Below are 24,741 nucleotides of genomic sequence, written 5' to 3'. Positions count from 1 at the left end.
CCTTCCGCGCCAACAGAAGTTCACACGGATGCTAGTGGTGTAGGTCTTGGTGCTGTTCTGGTTCAACGCTTGGATGACAAAGAACATATCATCACCTATGCAAGTCGGTCATTAAGTGAACCCGCATGTAACTACATGGTGACTGAGCAGGAATGTCTTGCTGTTATTTTTATGGTGCAGCGATTTCAGTCGTACCTGTACGGGCATTACCTTACGATGGTCACCGATTATCATTCTTTGTGCTGGCTCATGAATCTTCACAATCCATCTGGACGCCTTGCACGATGGCCCATGCTTTTGCAAGAGTACAGCTTCAATGTATCCTACAAGAGCGGCCGACGACATGCAGATGCCGATTGCCTTTCTCGGATGCCTCTTAGTACTACGGAATGCGATGTCAACAGTTTTGACCACCTCAATGCATTCGTACACCATGATTGCCTAGATGCCACAACTTTCGCAAGAGAGCAACACGATGATCCAAGTTTAGAGCCACTTTTCTCTGTCACAAAAGAGTCGACATCATGTCGTTTTTGTGTTCGGGATGGACTGCTGTATAAGAAGAGTTTCTCCGCGACAGGTGCACGGTTTTTTCTGGTGGTGCCAGACGTCCTCCGCTCTCCTGCATTGCGCATTGTGCATGATGATTCAACATCAGGTCATTTAGGGTTCACGCGGACACTCCGTCGTGCCAAAGAAAGATTTTACTGGCTTCAAATGCGCAAGACACTGGAGACTTACGTAGCCACTTGCACCAAGTGTCAAAGTCACAAGAGAGGTACTGCAGCTCCACCCGGTTTCTTACAGCCTGTGGTGCCACCCAGTTCCTCCTTCGAGCAAGTAGGCATCGATCTCATAGAACTGTTCCCACATTCTTCCAAAGGCAACCGCTGGATCATAGTATGTGCCGACTACCTGACTCTGTTCTTTGAGAAGGCAGCACTACCCTCTGCAACTGCAGGCGATGTTTCAAAGTTTATGCCGCATTACATCATGCTTCGTCATGGTCCCCCTCGAGTGATCATTAGCGACTGTGGCCGTCAGTTCACAGCTGACGAAAAAAATGAAATGAAATGATGTTGAAAAACTGTTTGCGAGCCTCCAACCTGCAACGCTCAACGCCTTATCAGCCGCAGACCGATGGCCTGACAGAACGCATGAACAGAACACTTGTGAACAGGATTTCCATGTACGTAAGCTCGGACCACAAGAACTGGGACGAAGTATTGTCGGTCGTCACTTACTTATACGACACCACGCAACATGAGACCACTGGATACAGTCCACTTTTCCTTCTTTACGCTCGTCCGCCAAGGTATACATCGGACACTATCTTTCCTTTTGGTAAGCACGAGGATGCTTGTATCGCTGAAGCCTTCTGCCGAGTGGAGGAGGCTTGGCGCCTCGCTCGATTACGTACTCTAACATCACAAAAGCAGTACAACTCCCGATACGATAGTCGACACTGGCAAGTCACTTACAATTCGGGTGACCTAGTGTGGCCATGGACTCCCATGCGTAAACGCGATCTATGTCAAAAACTGCTCGCTGACTATGTTAGACCATTTATTCTGCTTAAGTGTCTCACTGAGGTTAACTATAGAATTGTGCCCCTCCCTCACTTCCAGTGGCAGACGGTCATCCAAGACCGATATCACACATGTAGCCCGCCTGAAGCTGTTTGCTCAACGAAAGCCAAACATCAAAGGTAGTGAAGCAGCAGCAGCGACAACAACATTAAGAGGGCTGCGAGGAAGAGAACAACGATGTGCAGTACCGGCACCCACTTGCCCTATGGCTCCCTGAAATAAATGCCTTCTACACACCCCGTAACAATATATATATATATATATATTTATGGTCGCCGCAGGTATGTGCCAGGCGATGAAAACGACGCTGAAGTAGCACGCGAGTAGAAAAAGAGAGACGACAACGACGTCGCACTGACTGCTCTGATAAAGTACTTTCATACGTCCTCTACACTGGCTTTCTCGTCTCCTACTAGGCTGTGACACTGGTGGAGGTGCGGGGTAGGATTGCCTCATGCTCAGCACCACTTCGCAGAGCCATACGTCGAACGCGGAATCACCTTCGTTCGTCGAAACTCCTGTCCACCGGTACAGTCGCTGCCTGCTAGGCCTGACACCCCAGTTCAACCCTTTGCAGGATCCTGCAGGAACGCGTCTACCTACTTCCGTCATGGCTACTGCAACTCCATCGCAGGTGACGCTGCAGAATCCTAAGATCCCAGAAAGTTTCCATGGCGACGCTTTTGAAGATGTCCAAGATTGGCTTGACCAATTTGAGCGTGTCGCCAGTTATTGGCGGCGAGGAGTTACGGAGTCGCCATCTATCGGAAGCGCCTCGCTGGCGTAGTATGAGGGATCACATGGCGCGCTCCTCATAGGCAGGACGGCACCGAAAGAGTGATTGCTTACGCCAGCAGGACGCTATCAAGGACGGAGGCTAACTACTCCTCTACAGAAAAAGAATGTCTCACACTGGTGTGGGCTATCCTGAAATTTTGGCTATATTTGTATGGTCAGTGTTTCCCCGTTGTCAGTGATCATCATGCACTTTGCTGGCTGACTAATTTAAAAGGTCCAGCTAGTCGGCTTGCGCACTGCAGTTTTCGGCTCCAAGAGTTCAACTTCACGGTTGTATACAAATCAGGGAAACGACACACCGACTTGATGTCTGCCTTTCTAGGTTTCCTGTTGAGACTGCAGTGCATGACGATGATGACACGTGTCATATGTAAGAGGAATGGGGCACACAATTGAAAAGAGGACGATGTGCGCCAACCGGTTCGAACGGCACTAGCCCTCGAGGCGCGTGACCCGAGGTGTGATCGGAGGAGAAGCGGTGCCAAGGTGGGATTATCGACGTGGCTGTGAGCCAAGAAGGTTGGAGCACCAGCTTCACCCATGGAGGTTCGGACAGGCCCGTGACGCTGGCGACCCAGGGTGTAGCCGTCGACCTCGGCGACGTTCGAGCGAGGCTCTCTGGACTTGCTGCAGCCTCCCACGGTAGTGCCGGGCGCTCCAGGAATTGGATCCCCCTTCTTCGGCAGACCAGCACGGACGATAGTCCCCGGTGCTTCTCGTCGGCACATGGAGAGGTAGTGGCAGAGCCCGGTGTTAGGCCTAGCCAGACAGGCCTGTGAGAACGTCACCAACATAGTTTGGGGCGCCGGCATCCGAGACGGAGGAGCTGGCCGGCCGATACAAAAGGAAGCAAAACTTGCGGAGTTGACGGGAACACCGACTGGGATCAAGGGCCAACGCACATCGGACTTGGAGATACGCACCATGACTGAACTTTGTAAGAGCGTTCCTTTTGTAAACGTGCGGCCATAGGCCAGGGTTTCCGGAGTTTCGCACGGAATGTGCTAAGGACGAACGTAGGAGAGAATAAGGTCATATCTAGGCTATGCAAGTGTGAAGTTTTGTCTTTGTCAGTTGAGCTTTGAGTTACATTCTGAATGTGTTTTAATTTTGGGTTTGTTATTAGTAAAATCTGTTTGCTATGCTCGCCTGCGCCTCCCAACTCCATCTCTCCCAACATCTGCACGGCCCCGAGATCAGTGCGACAACATGCGATTTCTAGGCGGGCTAGGTACTGTCGCTGTTTCAAGCCAGCAACGCGAGGATGCAGAACTGGTTCCTCTTTTCGATTACTTAGAGGGAAGAACAAGCAGCGTGCCAAGGTTATTCGCCAGAGGGATGCCTTCATTTTGCTTGCGCCACGACATTCTCTATAAAAAGAACTTCTCACCTAGTGGTAGCAGCTACCTACTCGGCATTCCCACATCTCTTCGCGACGAAGTCCTACATGCCTGTCACAACGAGCCGACCGCTAGTCACTTGGGCTACACCCGCACATTGGCAAGAATGAGGCTAAAGTATTATTGGCCGAGACTTGTGTCGATCGTGAAACGTTACATACAGACATGCCTGGATTGCCAGCGCTGCAAAGCCCTACCCTGCAAACCAGCTGGACTGTTGCATCCCATTCAGATACCCCAAGCGCCATTCGAGCAAATTGGCACGGACCTTTTAGGTCCGTTTCCACTTTCTACTGCTGCCGGAAATAGATGGATAATCGTCGTCACAGATTACCTTACTTGATACGCCAAAACAGGTGCTATCCAACATGGAACAGCTGCCGAAGCAGCGAAATTTTTCATCAAAGCCGTCGTCCTAAGGCATGGCGCTCTCGCAGTGGTCATAACAGACAGAGGATCTGCGTTCAAGGCCGCACTTCTGGATAGCGTTTTGCGACTAAGGGGTACCACTCACCGAAAGACCACGGCTTATCATCCCCAAACCAGTGGACTGACAGAACGTATGAATAAGACTCTGGCAGACATGATGAGTATGTACATCGACGTCGACCGCAAGAACTGGGACGAGATTTTGCCATATGTTACATTTTCATATAACACGGCTCACCAAGAGACAACACGCGTGACGCCTTTCAACCTCGTTTACGGTCGGGAAGTGACAACAATGTTGGACGCAATGCTGCCACATGAGTGCAGTGACGACGAGACTGGTGCCGAGGAGTTTACGCAATGCGCAGAGCAAGCCAGGCAGCTTGCACATTTGCGAATCCAAGAACAACAGGAATACGATGCCCGACACTACAATCTTCAGCACAGATCCGTCACATACAACGTCGGTGACCAGGTGTGGGTCTGGACTCTGATTCGTCGGCGGGTGCTGTCTGAGAAGCTCCTGCGAAGATACTTCGGCCCGTACACAGTTCTGCACCGCATCAGCGATGTCAATTATGAAGTTTACCCCGACAGCCATAACTGCTCCAAACGCAGGCGGCATCTGCCCGAGATTGTGCACGTGCTTCATATTCCTGTTGTTATATATATATATATATATATATATATATATATATATATATATATATATATATATATATATACATATATATATATTGTGAAGGAAGTAATTATTCAGACCCGGTGCTAATAAATTGAAAGTGATGGCACACATAGAAATGCAAAGCAAACATTTCGTATCAATGTTTCGGCCGGAGTCTGCCCTTCATCATGAGTGCGATTGCAAGCAACCAGAGCCCAATTCATACATTTTTTATTCGAGCTCTGGGTGCTTGCAATTGCGCTCTTGATGAAGGGCGAACTCCGTCTGAAACGTCGAAATTAAATTTTTTGTAGAACAGCCAGGCCACAGGTCTCTTTATTTCAGCAAGCAAGCCACCACTGTTACGGAACCAAGTGGTGATGATGAGTATGCATAGATGAGGAAGATGAACTACATACGCAGCACTCACATTAATATTCCCCGTGTATGGAAGTGGGCAGTTCCACCGCTTCCCAGTGTAATGGTTTGAGACTTGAAACATAACCAATCTCGGAACCAAGGCAATGATGTAGTCGGAAGAAACTTCAGTGGGAGTGACATGGGAGTTCCCAGGGGAGGTTTGTTCTGCAATGATGTGAGGGCCTAAAAAACATGAGTGCAACTTCTCACACGCGCTTGGTGCACAAGCAGTTGTCCAGTGCAGCACCTTGTCTCCGGGATAAAAGGGAACTTCGCAATGAGAGCTGTTGTGGTAATTCAAAAAAGCAAGCAGGTCAGCACGCTGCTTGCTTAGCTGTTCAGCTGAAAACAAACAAAGAAAATATTTATTCCCACCTAAAGGAACGTTAAGGAGAAAAATGATTTTTTCTGTGTTAGGGCATTACCCTTCTACAATACCACAGACACAACTCTTGCCACAAGAAGACATTTGGTAAGCCAGAAAAAAGTGCGAAAACAGAAGACGGATGGCTCCACTGCTTTCAAGCTCCCGCACCAGCATGCCATGACGTTATGGATTATAACGGCTTCTGCCAGTAAGCTGTTCGCCAACAGATTGCCCGTCCATCACAATGTATCCAGTGCTGTTCATCCCCGACATGTTTACACCGAGTCAAAATGAAACTATTGTTTGCCGCAAACGCTGCGTATGAAACCGTGGCTGCTATCGGCGCGATCATGGATGGCGACTAGGCAGTCAAGAAGGCTCGTGGCCGATGCGGTGTTATGAGCGGCGGTAAATGCAAGACCAAGACTATAAGGGCACAAACAGGGACGAAGCGTTCCAGTGTTGCAGTCTTTCGCGTACTATTTCTGCTGATAACCATGTGCGATGCAGACTTTGTGCGATGCAGACTTCGCCACTTTAATTCGGTTGGACATTAGCGCCAGTTTTGTTGTTTTGCATCACACATTGCCGGCGCTCCGCACTCGTGGAGCACCGAGAGTCGTCCGAATCAACGGATGTGCGCCTAAATACGTCCGAATTAACGAAAGCTTTATTGCATGAAATAATGCATATGCCTGCCGAGACCAGAGGATGAGTCCGAATTATCTTATTTTCCGAATTAACAAGGGTCGAAGGAACAAGGTTTTACTTATGTCAAAATTAATGACAATGGAGTTTTTTATTAATGTTTTATCAGTGTAAACTGATATAGTGTGTTGCTTTAGTACCCCTTTAAAAGTGAAACCGTTGTACTGGCTTCCGAGTTTGTACCGATCACCTTAGGCTCGGCTGGATAAGGCGGGTGATGTCGGCAGGCGTGTCAAAAACTGTCCTGGTGGTAGAGCTGGAACATCATTCTGGTAGTTAGCTGACGGCTGCTCAACCACGGACTCTTCCTCTGCTTCCATAATTGTGCCTGTACACTGCAATGATGGTACAGTGTTGGTCGTATTGCCACGTTGGCTGTCCAACTGCTCGCATGCAGTGACTTCCAGAGAGGTAATAGTACCTGGTGACAGTGGTGGACTTGTTCAAGACAGTGGTGGACTTGTTTGACGGGGTGCTGCACTACCCTAGCCAGCAATTCCACTCCTACCATTCTGGCTCCCGAAGTAGACCACACATGCCCCAGTGTCCATTTGGGACCAGCTTCGTAATTCCACATGTATATGCTACTGATTGGCAAGGAGTCCCAGTCGTCAAGTTTCGTCATTTATTCTGCACTACTGGGACGCAAGGGTGTTATATTCAGGGACGAGGGAAAATTGCCATCCCAGAATATAGTAACGAAAACGAGAGAGGCTAAAAATAGGTGCTAATGCCTCTCTCTCCAGCTGCGAGTAGCTTCATTCTGCTTCATTTAGCATTCAGGAGTGGAATTTAATTGTTCTATGCTCATTTTCCTCCGAGTGCAATAGAACTGAGCCTACGCTGTACGTAGATAAGTCACATTCTAACTTCAGTTCCTTGTTGAGGTCTAAGTGAATCAAAAGGTTGGTATTCTTCAAGTTTTGTTTACTTGTTCAAATGCACATATTATGGATATGTGCAGCTGGGTATGTGCCAGGGGTATGCCATCATGCCACCAGGTATGTGCCATCGCAGTGATGCCATTGTCATCTTACAACTTCACGCCATTGTTGTCAGCAATCGTTTAAGCCGAGCAAGCGACTTGGTGAAACTGTCATCATGTGCTGTCTATATGCGAGGCGAAATGTCTCACATTGTTTAGTACTGGGTACTGCTTCGCAGAACACGTGTATATTCAACACAACTTTATTAATTACTATATTTCGGGTCAGAAACAAGCTGTATTGTCAATGTTTATTCCTCCGTGAGTATAGACGCGAATACCTCGGCGGTGGTAGTGGACTATCGAATAACTGGCCCATCCTCTGTGCTGGCCCTGTTGCAGATCTCACGCAGTCTGCATGAGTTGTTCGCTCATACAGCATTTCATCCATTGCCACATTCTGTCAAAACTTAAAATGCTGTTGGGTGTGAAGTTAACCGTTTAATGATGGCACATATACATACCTCTAAACAATGTTCATTTTCTATCGAAATGTGCAAAACACATTGAGAACAAGCATAATGAACGAAAAGAAAAAGCATTTCATGGAATATTTTTTAGCAATATGAGGAAACCCCAGGCAGAAAACTAGAAGTGGTCCTCACCCCAAGCTTCTTAAGTCTTCGTTTGCAATTTGTACAGAGAGCTGTCATCACATCTAAACTATAGGTTTACATTTTATTTGCTTTACATCGTATGTGTCACACCATTCCAGCTGGATATCATGCATCGGTCTGTCTCCTCTAACTGTTCTTTAAAGGAAAGCAAGTTGCCTGCCCAACTTCTTCCTAGTCCAGTGTTCCTACTCTAAATCAACAAATAATGCTTGCTGCTTTTCATTGAATGCTGGCCAATGACATTTAGCTAGAAACTTCCTAGTCAATACCAGAAATCAGCAGGAAAAAGGTTTTTTTATGGTACGTTGCCTGTATACGCTACACTCATCAATAAAGTTGGATGCCAGATCTGTCATTGGATTAAACTGTGTGTCACTTGCAAGCAGATGACCAGCCTGGCATGGAAGCGAGGAACCAGCGTCCTGTTGTTCTCTGCGCTGATATTCCCATCTATTGCACCACCAATGTGGAGCTGGCGAAACGTCAAGAGAGCCAAGGCAACTAATAAATGTGTCATATTGATGACAATGTCGTGAGGTATTGTCAAGTCAGATCAGCCACTCTGCTGACTTTAAAGCTATATTAAAACATGTTCAAGGCGCAATGTTCGGCATTAATACTCGGTCAGAGGTACCTGTGTATGTAGGAGAATTGAATGATACAAACATATTGAGTTTGCAATTTTGGTGTCAGTGGTTTTTTTAAAGGTTCCTAATAAGAAAATTAGACACTTTATGGCCCTACATAATCGCTAGCATTGCTTCTCTTGTGTATGCTAATCTTAGGACATTTAACCATAGTGAAATTTCATGGCAGCAACTTATGCAACCGGGCTTGCTTTAAAGTGAAGCTGCATTTAATTCTCCTCCTGACTTTTTTTGATGCTGGCTGCTGCTGTTTTGCTGATTAACTACAACTTGGGCCATTGGATTAACTACAACTTGGGCTGCTGTCTTGCACGAGTGCCGTCTTGGATATAATGCAGGCCTGCATCGAATATACATAATGCGAAGTGAGGTGGCTGCATGCGGCAGATGATAAGACCTGATCTTCAACAAAAACACAATTTTGTCGTCACATTGTTGCCATCATTGCTTTGTCATCCGGGTATAGTGCAGACCAAATGCTAGATGTAGTCTATTGTCAATCCGTCATCATAATTCCATCATCATTTCTTTGTCACTTTTCATTCGCCACTTCCTTGTCATCACACTATTATCATTCTGTTGTCTTCACGAGTGTTAAGTATAGAACAGGTTTCGAGATATGCATCATGAAACTTGCCATAAGAATGCATTATTGCGCCATGAAACTTGTGATGAGAAATCATTATGCTTCCACTTACATATTAAAAAAAAACTGTTTTATGCATCGAAACACAATAGTAACTGGGAGCGCCCATGTATTTCGTCGCACACTTCGGGAATTAATGGATATCTTGAAACTATCTCGAATCTTGAAAATTCATTTCAAGTGGATGCAAACTCATGCGAGCTCATCGGCTGCAATTAATAAATTGCAGTGTCCTAAAGTAAATACGATGTAAATTAGTGATTTTTTTAGAGGCAATTATGCATTTCAATTTTTCATGCGAATACCTAATATCCACCTCTTTGAATAATCCAGCTCAATCACATGAAGTAGTCTATTTGTGAAAAGTGATTTTTAAGAGTTCTTTATGGCTTAAAAAGGACACTCAGTACAGTGTTGCTATCCCATTGCAGTCACTACCCATAATCCGTCACCGACCGGGAAAACCGGAAATTCTCAGGGATTTTGAGTAGTCTGGAAAGACTCAGGGAATTTGTGCCTCTACCAGGGAAAATTAGCTGTAATTTTATTGAAGCAAAGCACGCCCATGCTGCTCTTTTAACCACACGCGCGTGGATTTGTGCCAAACCACTTGTTAAGCGGTAATGTTGGCGTGAGTAACAGACAGGAATCGTAATGAATCGTCTTTGACGCCCTGTCGTCGGCTGGCGGAGTTGACAGTGTGCTGTCAACGACCGACTTTCCGGATTCCCGATAATTTTGACGGCCACGCGGCACCACCACGTACCGCTTAAGTAAATGTATCAGAACGTCTGAAATTTCGGACGCAAGAACTCTTTACCGTCCGATTTTCCGGAAGTTTTGCCGTGACCGCAGGTGTGAAACGGCATTAATCAAAGCCACCACCACTGCCATTTTGATTACCTCGCCGCCTCGAACCCGCGCTCTCGCACGCAGATCCGCTGGCAGCCGTAGCCACTACTGTGGCAACGCTAGGCCTAGCTGCTTCGGCGTTCGCTATGAAACTTCTTGCCGTTGGGTGCCGTTTTGTGTCAGCAATGGCACGGATTACGCCGTTGTGGTCTTCGCAATTGGCTTAGAAGCTTGGAAAGCAAGGTGCGTTGCATAATGCCGGTTCCCGAAAGTCAGCTTCGCCTCCGTACAAATATGTTACTTGGTGAAGCATACGAAAAAAGTACTGCAGTGAAGCATAATAAGCGTGGAAAGGGGCAGTTGCTACGGGACACAGTATGTATTCCTTAATTATACACGCATGCACCCGTTATTTCCTTTCACAGTACGAGCACCGATATGCCTAATACATGTATAGGCCTACAGAGCGTTTTCGAATGTGCCTGTGGCGGCTTGAGCCCTTAAGGGCAGTAAATGACAACCATTTATTTTTTCCAACTGGCCGATTTTTCGGATGTTTTCGCGGGCCCTAGGGAATTCAAAAAATCGGACGTGAACTGTGCAACTGACCAAGAAGATGCTTGAAATGGTCCGTGGGACGAACGAGTGGCGGAAGGACGACAAGAACATAAAGTACCTACGCATTGAGGAATGAACGGGAAAGGAAGCGTGCTGCCGCCGTTTTGAAGGAGCTTGAGCTCAAGAAACAAAGTGTTGGCTGATGCCGAGATGCAGGTGTCCCTGATCTAAACCAATATAAGCTCTCTAAAGCAGTGAAACACAACACTGAGGTGTCGTGGGTGGGCTGAGAGTATGTCAGGACAGTTGAGGTTGACTTACGAGCTGTTAAAAGAGAATCCCAATTGTGACAAAGTGCGGGCCTCATACCACTGAGCTTGCTATCAGTTGATAGAAATAGCTCATATTTAAAAATATTTGCTTCTATATGTATCTCCTTTTTATTCGTATTTGAGAATGTCCGACTTGATTTGCATATTTTTAAGACGTTTTATTTGCTGTGCATTTTACGAACCCTTCCCTTTATACTCTTTTTGAATAACATAAACACTACTCCTTATTTATTTATTTATTTATTTATCATACCCTCAGGGCCATTACGGCATTATAGAGGGGAGTGGTTACAAGCAAAAACGGGTAAATACAACAAACAGGAGTTGCTAGTGCAGAAAATTATGTATATAAATATGTATAAACAAAACTATTTAACAAATGGCACCTAGATATACAATGTTAGCCAAGGCATTTGTGAGTACAGGTTCAACAATATGAAAAAAAGGTTCCTAGTTATACAGTGTTAGCTATGACATTCTTGAATAATTGGTGATCTGCGATAGTGGCTATCGAGGCGGGGAGGTGATTCCACTCATTGGAAGTGCGTGGTACAAATGACTGCAAAAAAGCGTTGGATCTGCAAAATGAAATGTCAACCTTATGAATGTGGTCTAGTCTGGGTGATACATACGGAGGCGGAGAAATAAGTTTGTTGCGTAGCAGCGGGTGATGAAATAATTTATGAAAAAGGCACAAACGGAACAATTTTCGACGTGATAACAAGGACGGTAGGTTAAGGCTAGATTTCATGGCACTAATACTCGCGGTTCTATTATAGTTAGAAAGAATGAAGAATGAAACGAGTAGAGTTATTCTGAACCATTTCCAGTGAGTGTATTAGGTTTACTTGACCTGGATCCCATATTGAAGCAGCGTACTCAAGTTTAGGTCGTATTAGAGTTTTATAGAGGATTAATTTTAAGGAAGAAGGTGCTTTGGAGAAGTTGCGTCGTAAGTAACCTAGCATTCTGTTAGCGTTACTTATTATATGGGTGATGTGGGTATTCCAAGTAAGATCAGAGGTGATGTGAAGGCCAAGGTACTTGTAAGTTGTTACCAATTCTAAAGGAGTGTTATTAAGGGAGTACACAGGAGGTTCACTGGTAGTTCGAGATACACGCATGAATTTACACTTGTTAACGTTTAGTTCCATTAACCATGAATTGCACCATGCAGAAATGGCGTTAAGGTCAGCTTGAAGCCTGGTAGCATCCTCGTCGCGAGTTATTTCGGTGTAAATTACGCAGTCGTCAGCAAATAGGTGAATTTGAGATGAAACACAGGAAGGTAAGTCGTTAATATATATGAGAAATAGGAGGGGTCCAAGCACGGAGCCTTGTGGTACACCTGAATAAACAGGACTCAGATTAGATGTTACTTCGTTAGCTGAAACGAACTGTGAACGGTTAGTGAGGAAAACTTCAAGCCAGTACAGAATTTTAGGCTCAAGGTTTAGTTGTTGCAGTTTGTAGATCAATAAGCTATGGCACACTTTATCGAACGCTTTTGCGAAGTCCAAAAAAATTAGATCTGCAACTGAAGAGTGGTCAAGCAATAGGTTTAGTTTATGCGTGAATGATACTAGTTGGGTGTCACATGAGTATGTTTTGCGGAAGCCGTGTTGAAACTCAGAAAAAAAGGAGTATTCAAACTGGATTAAGTCGTTCCTTTTTTAAATTGTTTTTCATATGCTTACTAGAGAGCGACAGCATCGGGCCATAATGGTTTCAGCCCGTCTTGACATAAAACAGATTTCTGCATCACTCAGGGAATTTTGCGAAGGCACTCGGGGAAAACCTGGAAAACTCAGGGAATTTGGAAATGTCAACTTGGTATACACCCAGAGTAAAGAAGTCGGCAACAGAAAGGTAGACAAGAAGTTGGCAACATAGGCCATCCTCGTAGTGTGTGTGTGCATTTAACGTACAGTTCTGTTGCACATAAGTGGAGGCTCACCGGAAGCTTCAACATCACCAGAAGCTTCACTCAACACGTATAGCCACCTATGCATAGGACACAACAATGTTTTATCTTCGGTGCCCCTTTGATAATTGACTCGACATTTGCATTCCCGCTCGTAGCTGGCCCGTCGCTGCTTCCAGAGGAGAGGCCTCGGCCGGCGCCAGCAGGGACCAGTGTTCAGCACCAGTGTCGCTTCTGCCCGTATGCGACGTGGCAGAAGTTCCGTCTGGCCGTGCACGAGCGAGTACACACGGGCGAGCGACCCCATCGGTGCCACGTCTGCAACCGTGCATTCGCGCAGAGTGCGCATTTGGTGGGCCACATGCGGTCGCACACTGGCGAGCGTCCCTTTCGGTGCCACGTGTGCAACCGTGGGTTCGCGCAGAACTCGGACGTGGTGCGTCACATGCGGTCGCACACTGGCGAGCGGCCCTACTCGTGCCCGCACTGCCCAGCCGTCTTTGCTCAGCGCAGCAGCGCCAAGGTGCACATGCGCAGACACGAAGACCCACACAGTGGTGGCCGCAGGCACAGAGCCCCTCTGGACAACAGCAGCAGTGGGATGCCATAGATGTGTTTTTGATTGCAGAATACTGCGTGCGTTAAGGGGGAGAGGGCCTCTCCACAACTTTTTCCCGCAAGACTGCTGCAAATACAGTCAAGTCAATCTCCTACTAACTTTACTAAAGGGAAATCGGACACTGCGATCCTTCAGTTACATTGGGAATGATAGGCAGTATAGTGAAACCTTGGTCAACGAGCACAAATATAACTATCGAAATGCAAAGTAATTCTTAAAGTTCGCCTTCAATAGTGGAACATGATAGCATTCAAAGATCCCTGACTGCTTCTCATGCTTCCCGGCAACATGAGCGTATGTAACTGTAATGTTTGCCGCGAAATGCTGGCCGCAAACGCTATGCTCAAAAGCAGGCTTTGTGGTAAAAACCTGGCCTCTTAATATTGCTAGAGGTATTGTAAGGAACCAGGCGCACCACTCCGTGGCCGCCAAGACAGCCACGCCCAGGTCTGCGCAAATGGCAGACGCTATGAATTGTAAAAACGCTGGAAAAGGGGTGGCTGAAAATTCAACCGAGTGAAATGCTGCAATCAGCAGCGATATACATTTTTAAAACTCTATAATAAACTTTGCTTTATGTGGAGCACTTAGATGCTTCAATTAATGATCAGAAGGACGTACTTTAACGACTCGTACGTTTGTACAAAATCGTCATGTTTCAGGGCCCAATGTACGAGGCATGTGAAAAATTAGTTTACTTCGAAGAACTTCCGTTAATTCGACCCTGATGGGACCGACGAAGTGGACCAAGTTATCCGGCAGCTTGACTTAAACAAGATTTTGAAAATATGGTAGAACAAACCACTGATTCATTTGCCAGTATATGCCCGATTCTAACACGCCCACGATTCAAATGGGTGCTCATTTTCTATGTCTGCAAAGTAGCAAACTAGAAATGACATTAACGCTCCTAAAGAAAGCAGAAATGTAATGCGCCCGATTTATTTGCAAAAAAAAAAAAAAAAAAGAATACGTTTCACAATGGCAACCGGTTTGCTAAAGTCAGCTTCGCCGCAAGATTATTCAGAATCAAATATGCCGCAATACATCTCTGTTGAGCGGTAAAGCATACCAACTCCGCGAAGGCGGTTTTGGTAGCATCTCTGGTTGCATCGCGCAAGCAATTTTCGGACCGATGTTCTCGAAAATAAAAATGGCGCGCATTTTAATCGTGTAAATATCGTAATCACACATTGTGAGCTATGGTTACTGCTTGAAAATATCCCTAGGGTAGGCCTAAAATAGGCGTTTTCGACGGAAGATGATGTCTATTCAACACATTTACTGTCCCCCTATGCTGCGTCGAAGACAGACGCTGCCACTAAAGGGGTCGCTATTGGGGTCACCATAGGTTTCAGGCGCATGCGTGCTGACTGGTCAAGTTTAAATTATCCGGCGAAGGCTAATTTTCGCATTGAAATAACGAAATTTTGGGTCCACAGAAATTCATGGACGCTGACCGGGACCTTCGGTTGCGGTCAACGATACCGGAGTCAAGTTAACGGCAGTCTACTGCACTAGTAGGCACCCATTTCTTAAATTATGTAATGTTTGGTGAGGTCCGCGGCTGCTGTTATTCGGCCCACATCAACGACATTTGCTGCATGCCCTTAAAGGACCGCACAGGCAAACCTCACTTCTATATTGGCCTCTGTATCTCCCAGATTGTCTTAATTTTAGGCTACTGTTGACACGTTGCTCAAGAAATTCATGTTGCATTGCTACGTGCCCCATCATAATGTACAATTCCAGATTGGACTTGCTTGCTGCTGAGTCTGCATTAGCTGTTCAGCAACTACAGATCTGCTTCATCAATATTGACACGATCCACAAAAACTAATACTGGGCCTTAGCTGTTGCTAAACTATCAACAAACTAAAGCTATCACCAACTACGCTCTTGAAAATCAAATTCCTTTGTAAATGAAGGCACTGAAGGCGAACTCGCGCACTCGTAGTCATCACTCGGCATTGCTGTTACCTCAACAATCTTCTGTATGCGATCTCGGCCATGGAACACAACCACTGTATGCTGTTCTTTTGCTGTTCGAAAAAAAAAAAATAAGGAAAGAAAGCTGGTTAGAATTTTGGCTGTTCTGCTTGTACTCTTGGATACTTTTATCTGTATTTTTGACTCTTAAGATGAAAAGGTTCTTTAAGATATGTGTTAATATTACTCATAGTACTCATATATCTAGAGTAAAAACTTGAATCTTATTTTCCTTACATAAAAAAAATAATGCATCTTTATGTCCTGTGCGGTGCTTCTTTGTGTCGGTTGTCACATTAGCTGCATTGTTAGATACGTTAAAGCTACTTCAATTCTCAAACTTATTTGTGTCACCCATTGTAGCTGTTTCTGCGACAGATGGTGCTTTTGTTTGCGCTCTTGCAGTGTTTGTAACCTGCATCATCGTAAGTGCATTTTTGCTTTTTCACAGTTACGTACATTGACTTTTGCGTGTTTTCTTCTCTTTGACATTGTTTTGCCTGTAAAATTTTCTCCTGTACCACAAGGCAGTTTTGCATATCAGTCAGCATAGGAATGTTTATTTATTGGGCACTGTAAGCTAGTGTCAGATCAGTTCACTATGCTGTTACTCGTCTGGAAGCATTGTAGCACTTCATTTATACTAAATACTTTGTCGACAGGATAACTTTTTGCTGAATGAGGTAGCACATTTTTTATGCTTCAAATCATGCTCATTGAATACAAGATGTCATTCACATTGCACCCTCCTATGGCAGCTTGCTCAGCGCATTGTAAACGAATCTCGTAGACCATGCTTCTGCAGACTGCAGTCACTGGAAGAGATTTGAGACACCGGAAATGACTTCATGGCTGCCATATTTTGAACATCTGATGTAGCTGTGCCAGCAGTCTTGGATGCCATTCTCTGTTGTGCACTATTGCAAAGCTAAGGTGAAAAGATTCATTGAGAGAGGATGGCATAATTGATGAATTCTTCTTTGGGGGGAGTAAACAATGGCCAAGCTGCATTTTCTTGAAGTCTAACCTATCAGATGTTCAGGGCTATTTTTTAGTTATAAACCGTACACATAAGCTTGTGTTTACTTCAATATTTTCACAGTGATGCCACCAATCCTTTCCTAGGTTTATGCCATTTTTTCTGATGAACGTTCAGTTCTCTGTAAACATGGCACTTTAGACAGCGCAAATCTCTCTCTTTGGTTTGTCTTACTCTTTCTCTTTAGTGTCTTTGTTACTGCAATAGTGCTTTAGAAAATGGTATTCTTTCAGTGTTCTGAAATCAGATTTTTCTTCTTCCATGGTTGCAGGTGTCACTTCCAGGCAGGAGGAACATTCAGTTCGTTATTATGTGGTGTTGCACAGCTTTCGAGTGCTCAGAATTTTTCTATTTTTGGTGGATGATCTGTTGTTTTGTTCCTTTGGTGTGTTGTAAACAAGCTTGCCACTTAGGGTGTGGTGTGTAATGTGCGACTCTGACTCAGGCTAATTGGAATCGGAGGAGGAAAACCTGAAGAGCGAGCCAAGCAATATTTCTCATTGAAACTTGCGTCACTGTGTATCATGTGCTTTTCTTTATTGTGTTCCTGCCTTTCTCAGTTTTTAAAATCCTTTTTTTCTACATCTATTGTAACATTCCTGTCTTCTATCTTATCTCTTCACCTGCATATTTCTCACGGCTGCGGTACGTGTCGGATGTACGCTGAGCGGTGAGACAGTTATGGTGCTTGTAGTCTTTCATTTCCTAGATCCTGTTTCCCTTTTACTACAACAAAACTACTCTTACTACTACTGTGACTGGTATGGTCACAGACCAGTCTGGTTACGACCGGACAGGTCTTCGTTTGGGTGAAGGCTGCCTGTTCAGACCTCACACTGGCATGTCATTTGCCGCTGCTTGGCTTCTGCTTAAATCAATAAATTGTGAGTGGCATCACTAATGTAATGGTGGGCATTCAATCATGTAGCAGGCTACTCTATTTTCTCAAGTGAATTTACTTCCGATTTCTAAAACATTTCACCGTCATATCATACAAAGTTGCAAGGCAAGACCATCCATCCTTTAGTTTCTTTTTTATAAATGTCTGTACCTTCAAATCTGACAGCTAGGATGTGTGCAGTGAGTATGTATGTGCATATTAGTGGGAGTACGGCATCATGCTTTATGTCATCCAGATTTGTATGTCTTCCTGGGTTGTTTGTAGGCTATGACATGCCTTACGGACAAATCATTTGCAACAACAGCATGGAAATTTTAAGAGCTTACCGCATTTTATACGAAACCTTTCCAAATTTTTGATCGTGCAAAGTTTGTATGCGGTGTATTCTGTTTGTTTTGCTTCCATTTTGTTTGTATTTTTGCATACCATACCTTTAACAAAACACATGGAGCCCCTTTCGCCATATCTTTTTTTTTCGTTATAAGCGTGCCAGCCTTACAACAGATAAGAGTACATGGCTGCAGAATGAAATTAGCTATTTTGGTTGAGTAGGGTCCACAACACGTTGCCACTAGTTGGTACAGTTAAAGCTCGATATAACGAAGTAGGTAAAGTCGGCAATTTGCTTCATTATATCGAAATTTCGTTGTATTGAAATTTGACCTTTTATGCAAATAAGTACTGTCGCCGATCGATTTTTTTTGCACGGAAAGGCGCCGCAGAATTTTCCGAATTATCGTGCAATTGAAAAAAACCAAGTTTGAATGAAAAAACAATTTCTTTTGACAGATCTGGGAGTCGGCGACTAATGATACGGCTTCATTCCACGTCGACAATATGTTCACATAGACGGTGGGAATTATGCGAAGCCAGCCACGCTCTCTTGTGCACTCTGTCCCCGCGAACTGATAGCATCGCCCGCACTGGGATGACGCTATCCTGAAAAGCGTCGGCAGCGGGGAGCGAATGCTTCGTTTGCCTCTCGCTAAAACGAGTTACGGAAACTCGAGATTGCGCAACCTTCAATACTAAACGAGCGGGAAGGCAGCTTACGTGATGGCACGCGGTCTCCGCACATCCACTTTTTGCACATGCGCTAGATTACCTCTAAAAAGCAGGGTGCGCGGCTGCGTATGCACGCAGCCACACTAACAGCCATGCACAGCCATGGCTGAGACAAGTTCCAGGTGCGCACGAACTCTCCTCCCCCCCCCCACCCCTCTGCCCCGCCTCTCGTGCGGCACTCAAGCGTGAAGTTACCATCTTTCCTTCTTCGCACATTTTCACTCGCACCTAAAGCATAAAGTGCGCGAGGCGTGATGGGATATTATCGCACTTTGGACTTTATACAGAACATGGATCGGTTTGACTTGGCGGTGGCTCTTGCCGCGCCGTGTGCAATTTGCGAGGTACGCTTGCAAGCTGCCACTTGTAATTCAGTCATTTGATCATTTGACTATCTGCGTCCATGGAAGTTTCCATTTATTGTCTTGGCATTCTCTTGCTGTGGAAGCGAAATTTCCTTATATTGAAGTCACACACACACTTCGTTATATTGATGTTCCAACTACATGGTGTTCTATGGACAAGAGGTTATGAAAAGTTAAATATGTCGTTATATCGAGAATTTTGTTATATTGAAGTACGTTATAGCAAGGTTTAACTGTATTTCATTTAAAAAGTGGCAGTAAAATGTATGAGGATTATATAATTTTAGCACACATCATACTGCTACTTATGGTAATATTAGAAGCAACCCTTATGCGCAACTGCGGAAAAGATGGGAGACCGCTAGAGGACTGGATTGCCTCTAGCCCAAATATATTATTGCTTTTTTTCGAATGTTAAATTTTGCTCTGCACTTCTTTGACTTCAAAAGAGGCCCAACCCATCTCACCCTGCACTGTCTCCTTTGTGGTTTTACCGTAGGCTCACCGGTAAAACCACCGGTAAATCTGGCAACTGGCTCACCGACCATTGGTTAACATCTAACCTCGCAAAGATTTCCGATTTAACACCGAGTTTCATTTGCAAACGTTAGCATTGGTACCACTACTCCTTTCCAAGTTCCCCGCACCACCTCACATTAATTATAGCCCCAAATCACTCTTATGCTTCATTACTCCTACCCGCCGTGGTCGCTTAGCAGTTTTGTTTGGTGATGCACTGCAACGCACAAGGCCACGGGATCGAATTCCAGCCACAGTGGCCGCATTTCAATGGGGGCAAAATGCAAAAACACCCACATCCCGTGCATTGGGGCACGTTAAAGATCCCCAGGTGGCTAAAATTGATTTGGAATTCCCCACTTACGGCATGCCTCGTAATCAAATCGTGGTTTTGGCATGTAAAACCCAGGAATTCATTCATTCATATCATTGCGCCTGCATTATGCTTCCTCTTCATCCTCAGATTATCTTAGTGGATGTTTGAGTAAGTCTTTATTCCGTTTATATATACTCCCAGGTACACTATGCATTGTATGGCTAAAATGTCCACTCTCATTGGTGGAACCACGAACAGCATTGCGACGCAAACCATTTTTATTTCTAGAGTAGTAATAACTTCTCACAGAGACAGCCAGTGATGAATACGATGATGTCAACATGTGAACTTGTTTAATGGTGCTCAGAAAAGCATCACTCTAAAAAAAAGAATGAAATGTTATTTGAACTGTGTAACTTTTATAGTACAGTAATTATTGGTATTTGGTTTGTTTGAACTATTCGTAACTGGACACTTCACTCCTGCATATCAAAACCAGTCTGGGCTTCACATTGAGGTTCCCGTTCCTAAATCAGCATTTCGAGGAATGAAATTCAGTGTAGCCTATGATACCTTGGGCATCGCAGCTAACACAGCTCGACTTGTTTTCATTTTTCTTAGCATCCCTTTGATTATTGACTCGACCTTTCGTTCCCGCACGTAGATTACCTGCAGGAGCCCACACAGATGCCTCGGCCAGCAGGGGCCCTGCGGTACCAGTGCATCTACTGCCCGTACGCGACTCGACAACGAGCCGCTCTGGTGGTTCACGAGCGAGTGCACACGGGCGAGCGGCCCTTTCGGTGCCGCTTGTGCAACCGCGGGTTCGTGACCAACTCGCATGTGGTGCGCCACATGCGCACGCACACTGGCGAGCGGCCGTTCTCTTGCCCACTCTGCCCCGCCGCCTTCACACGGCGTGGCCATGTCAAGGTGCACATGCGCACGCACAACGACCCGCACAGTTCGGGACGCAGATGACAGGGCCCAGCCAGCTAGTGTCGGCAGCGTGGTGCTGTAGACGGCCGCCCTTTATCTGCGACTGCAAGTGTCGTCAGAACCGCAGAGCCCATGAGTTTCCTTTTGTTAGTCATCCACCAATGGCACAGCGTGTGTCAATCGTTACGAAAAAAAAGGTGTCATTTGTTAAATATGGAAAGTTTCCTGCTAAATTTACTAAAAAGAAATCGGGTACTACGAGGGGAATAATGTAAATAAAGGTAATGTTTTTGTATTGTAGAGGTGGGCTATTCATATTCAACATTGATAAGTGGGTATAAAAAACACAGATATAAAGAATTATTGGATATAACGAAGCAAATCTAAAATGTTTCTTGTCTCCATGGGACTTCTCTAGTCTTTGTGATTGCTGCTTCGGATGTTTTATGTGCTCATCAGTTACACGTTACCTTTCTAAATTTCCGAGTAGTCATATTCTTTCACAGGCAATATAGCATTAAGTATCCTGTGGAAGGAAAACACCCTGAAATAAGGGAGTTGCATCCTTAACGTCAAATAAAGTTTTTATGATCACCCAGCACCGAAGACTGTCTGTTATTTGGTGCAGAAACCACCAGCGACATTGGACACCGCGTCATGTCCACTTGTCTTTTTTTCTTTGTTTAATGTTTCCCCCTCTTGAGCTGTGGCACAGCAGACTGTGAAGGGAGATGACTATGGACCTCATAGCTTACTATAGAGCAGGCTTAGAAGCTGTTGGGTGGTAAGATTCACCCCTTGAAGGTAACAGGGCCATAGATGTATGTGGAGTTCTATGGTGACGGCGACTCAAAAGTCATGCTGCAGTGAAAGATATCTATGGTAAAGAACGTTCAGAAGCTTGAATGTATAGGACATGTGCAAAAACGCGTCGGCTGCCGCCTCAGGAAGTTAAAGACAGAGCGTGGCCTTGAAGGCAAAGAAAAACTGACAGATGTCGCCATAGATCAGCTGCAATATTGTTATGGAATTGCCATCAAGGCTAATGTCGGAAACCTAACAGCTATGAAGCAAGCAAGCTTATTTCATTGTAGCTCCACAGTCAACTGCCCCAGGCATGGTCTTTGCCCTCAAGGAGTTGAGCTGGTGCGGCTTCAGCCGAGCAAAAGCACTGAAGAAGGGTGGCTACAAGCATAAGGGAGGACTTCCGAATGAAATACTGGATAAGGTAAACACCGTGTACAGCGACCTTTGCTCTGCTCTGACAAACTTTTAAAGTGGCTGCATGGAAAAACTAAAAATGCTAATGAGTGTTTCAATGGGATGGTTTGGCAGAGGATCCCAAAGATCTACACGTAAGCCTGTCCATTCTTTTATTTCGGCTGTGTGTTGCTGTGGCACAGTTCAGTGATGGAAACGGGGGCATATTGGACATCTTGAAGCAGGCAGGCATCGAACCTGGCTACTATACGAGAACGGCATGCCACACCAGTGACTGTAGTCGTGTGAGGATGGTGGCACGTCAGTCAGCTGGAGACACAAAACAGGTGAGAAAAAGACTTCAGCTCGAACAAAAGGAGATGGTGCTGCTTCTAAGGAAGGCCCAAGCTATGAGCCTGGTGGCTTTTAGACATATTTAATGCTTTTTTATTGCTTGGACATCTGCATGTAATCTTTAAATCCATTTTTCTGAAAACGTCATTTTTTTTTTGCATCCTGTAGTAATCGAGCAGTGATAACTTTCCTTATAATAAAGATTTTTGCAGAAACTTTTGTGTTTCATTATACTATGAGTTGTGCATTGAAGCAGAATGACTAAGAACGGGTGGTAATTTTTGATACTATGGGCCAATTGTTCGAAAAGAAAATGTGCCGGATGTAAATTCAGTTTTTTTATGTCACCTTAGCTTAGGGATGTGGCGATCCTGATGATTAAATGCACAGATCATCCCTGTTACGTACCCACTAAATCACTTTTTAATCGCACCTACCATTTCGTAGTTGTGACTCTTGGCGAAACACCCACGTTCCAGCAAATTTTGATTTATATAATTTTCTTTTTCATAGTTTCACTAACATTTTTATTTTAAAAGTTACAACTACCTAAGCCTTAGAAACCAACAATGCACCTATGACTTTTGGGATAAAATTGAAAACTTTTTTCTCGGAGGTGGTGACATACCTTAAAGGCACACTAAATGAAGCACCAGATTAGTACCGGTAACATATTAATTTAAAACTATATTTTCATTCATTTTGCTGTAATAGGTTATTACAAGAAAAAAGTGGCCATTAAGTCCGTGTTTCTTGTTTTTTTAATTTGCAGTGAGAAACCTTGGTGCAGGTACGTCTGCATAACATAGTGAATTTAAAAGTATTTTCTGAGTTTGGGAAATTGTGGCTCGGTAAAAGTTCTTGAAACTTTCTAAGTTCTGTTTTTGCCTCTATTATAATACAATGTAGTCCATCTTAACTGATCAATAATTAACTAGGTCCACGCAGACACCATCATACGACGTCAAGGCGTGGTGGTGCGTGAACGTCAAATTGGCGGCGAAATCTGTTTTTCGTTACTGCATCTTCTCTGGTTTACTAAGCATCTAGTCATGGTAAGAGTGGCTTTTGTATTGCAAAGGGGTAATAATGTACGAGGGTTGTGCCAAAAGTAATGCTAAGGTGGCATATATCTTTCGTTAACTGATACACGTTTTTCGTATTCTACCTGTTTGTAGAGTAAATGTTCCTCTATAATATCCCATAGTAACCTTTATTTTTCATTGCAGGTAACTAATGGATTCCAAGCAGAAGCGAGGCGCTCTCATTGAGTTTTTGAGCAAGGAGGGTTGCAGATCGTCCGGACATTCAGTGAAGCCTACTGAATGTTTTGGGAGGCGACGCTATTGACAAGAGTAATGTGCAGAGATGGATGCAAAAGTTTAAAGAAGAGGAATCAAGCGTAGAAGACAAACCGCGCTTTGGGAGACCATCAAATGTGACCAGTGACACAAATTGTCAGCGAACGTATGTATTGATTCGTCCACACTTGAATTTTTTCAAAGACCATTTGAGCATTGAGTTCAACATTGACGCAAATGCATCTCTTGTGATGGAGGCTATATTGAGTGGTATCTTTGTATTTAAAAGAGGTACTCTGCGAGCACGTAGTATATGAAAAACATAGGTCAATGAATAAAACAGTTGTGCCAACTTTTGCATTACATTTGGTACAACCCTCACAATAGTACATCTCCACTTCTTTTCTTTGTTGTGTGTCTTTAAAGCCTTCTTTGCCTAATTCCCCTACCTTGGATTGACCGTGTTTCTAGTCCTGAAAAGATGGACACCAGTGCTTTTAAGCCTCATTAATTCAATGTCTTTCAAAGGAGGAAAGGCAGTAGAGGCATTCAAGGAGCCAAGGGTCACACGTCAGCACAAGCACCGATGTCGTCGGCCAAGTGGAGCATAGCAAGCACCTTCAGTGCTTCTGCCTGCAGTGGCTGGATTGTGTCGGGCAGTGTCCATGCCATGTGACGTGACAGGCAGAAGGGTCGAAGGCTAGGCATGTCGCATCTTGACGCCAGCATTTCTTCTGGTGTCGGCCTGAGTGTCCTCAATCGGTGCTACAGCTCCAACGTGAAGTAAAAATTCTGATGAAAATGTCATTTGGTCAAGAAGAATCATTAAGTGAACAAAACAGACGCTGACCCAGATAGAGAAATCATTAAAGGTTCAAGTCGCCCGCGTGGTGCTGGAATGTGAAGTTCTTGATGCAATTCCTTGTGGTTGCTGTCTGCTTTGTTTTCTTTGCGACTCTTCGCAACGAACAAAATTTCTTCACATTCGGCTTTATCAAATTTCGCAAAGTGTATGGGCAAAGTCATGTAAGGTTGGCCATACAGTGCGGCCAAGCCAACATTACTGAGGTCCGTTGCTATGTTTACCTGACAACTTGTTTTGCTGCCTTCTCTGGCCCTCGAGTGCAGCTTAGCCTGGAAAGCATTTGACTTGGTTCCACCATCTATGTAATTGATAGACCTGTGGTCAGTGGATTTA

At 44.8% G+C, this 24,741-nt stretch overlaps 1 protein-coding gene across 1 annotated transcript in view; it reads left to right on the top strand.

Annotated features, from left to right (window-relative positions):
• The window catches only part of LOC129388041 (uncharacterized), a 29,535-nt gene extending 9,103 nt beyond the window's left edge, over positions 1 to 20,432 (top strand). Inside the window, exon 2 of the mRNA XM_055078026.2 lies at positions 13,095 to 20,432. Coding sequence (XP_054934001.2) covers positions 13,095 to 13,546 — 452 coding nt within the window. The 3' untranslated portion in view covers positions 13,547 to 20,432. The remainder of the gene's footprint in view (positions 1 to 13,094) is intronic.
• Positions 20,433 to 24,741: the final 4,309 nt, after the last annotated feature.

The sequence above is a fragment of the Dermacentor andersoni genome, chromosome 10, assembly GCF_023375885.2.
Source record: "Dermacentor andersoni chromosome 10, qqDerAnde1_hic_scaffold, whole genome shotgun sequence".
Classification (NCBI taxonomy): domain Eukaryota; kingdom Metazoa; phylum Arthropoda; class Arachnida; order Ixodida; family Ixodidae; genus Dermacentor; species Dermacentor andersoni.
The sequence above is the reverse complement of the archived record's forward strand: the minus strand, read 5'-3'. Positions and strand labels throughout refer to the sequence as shown.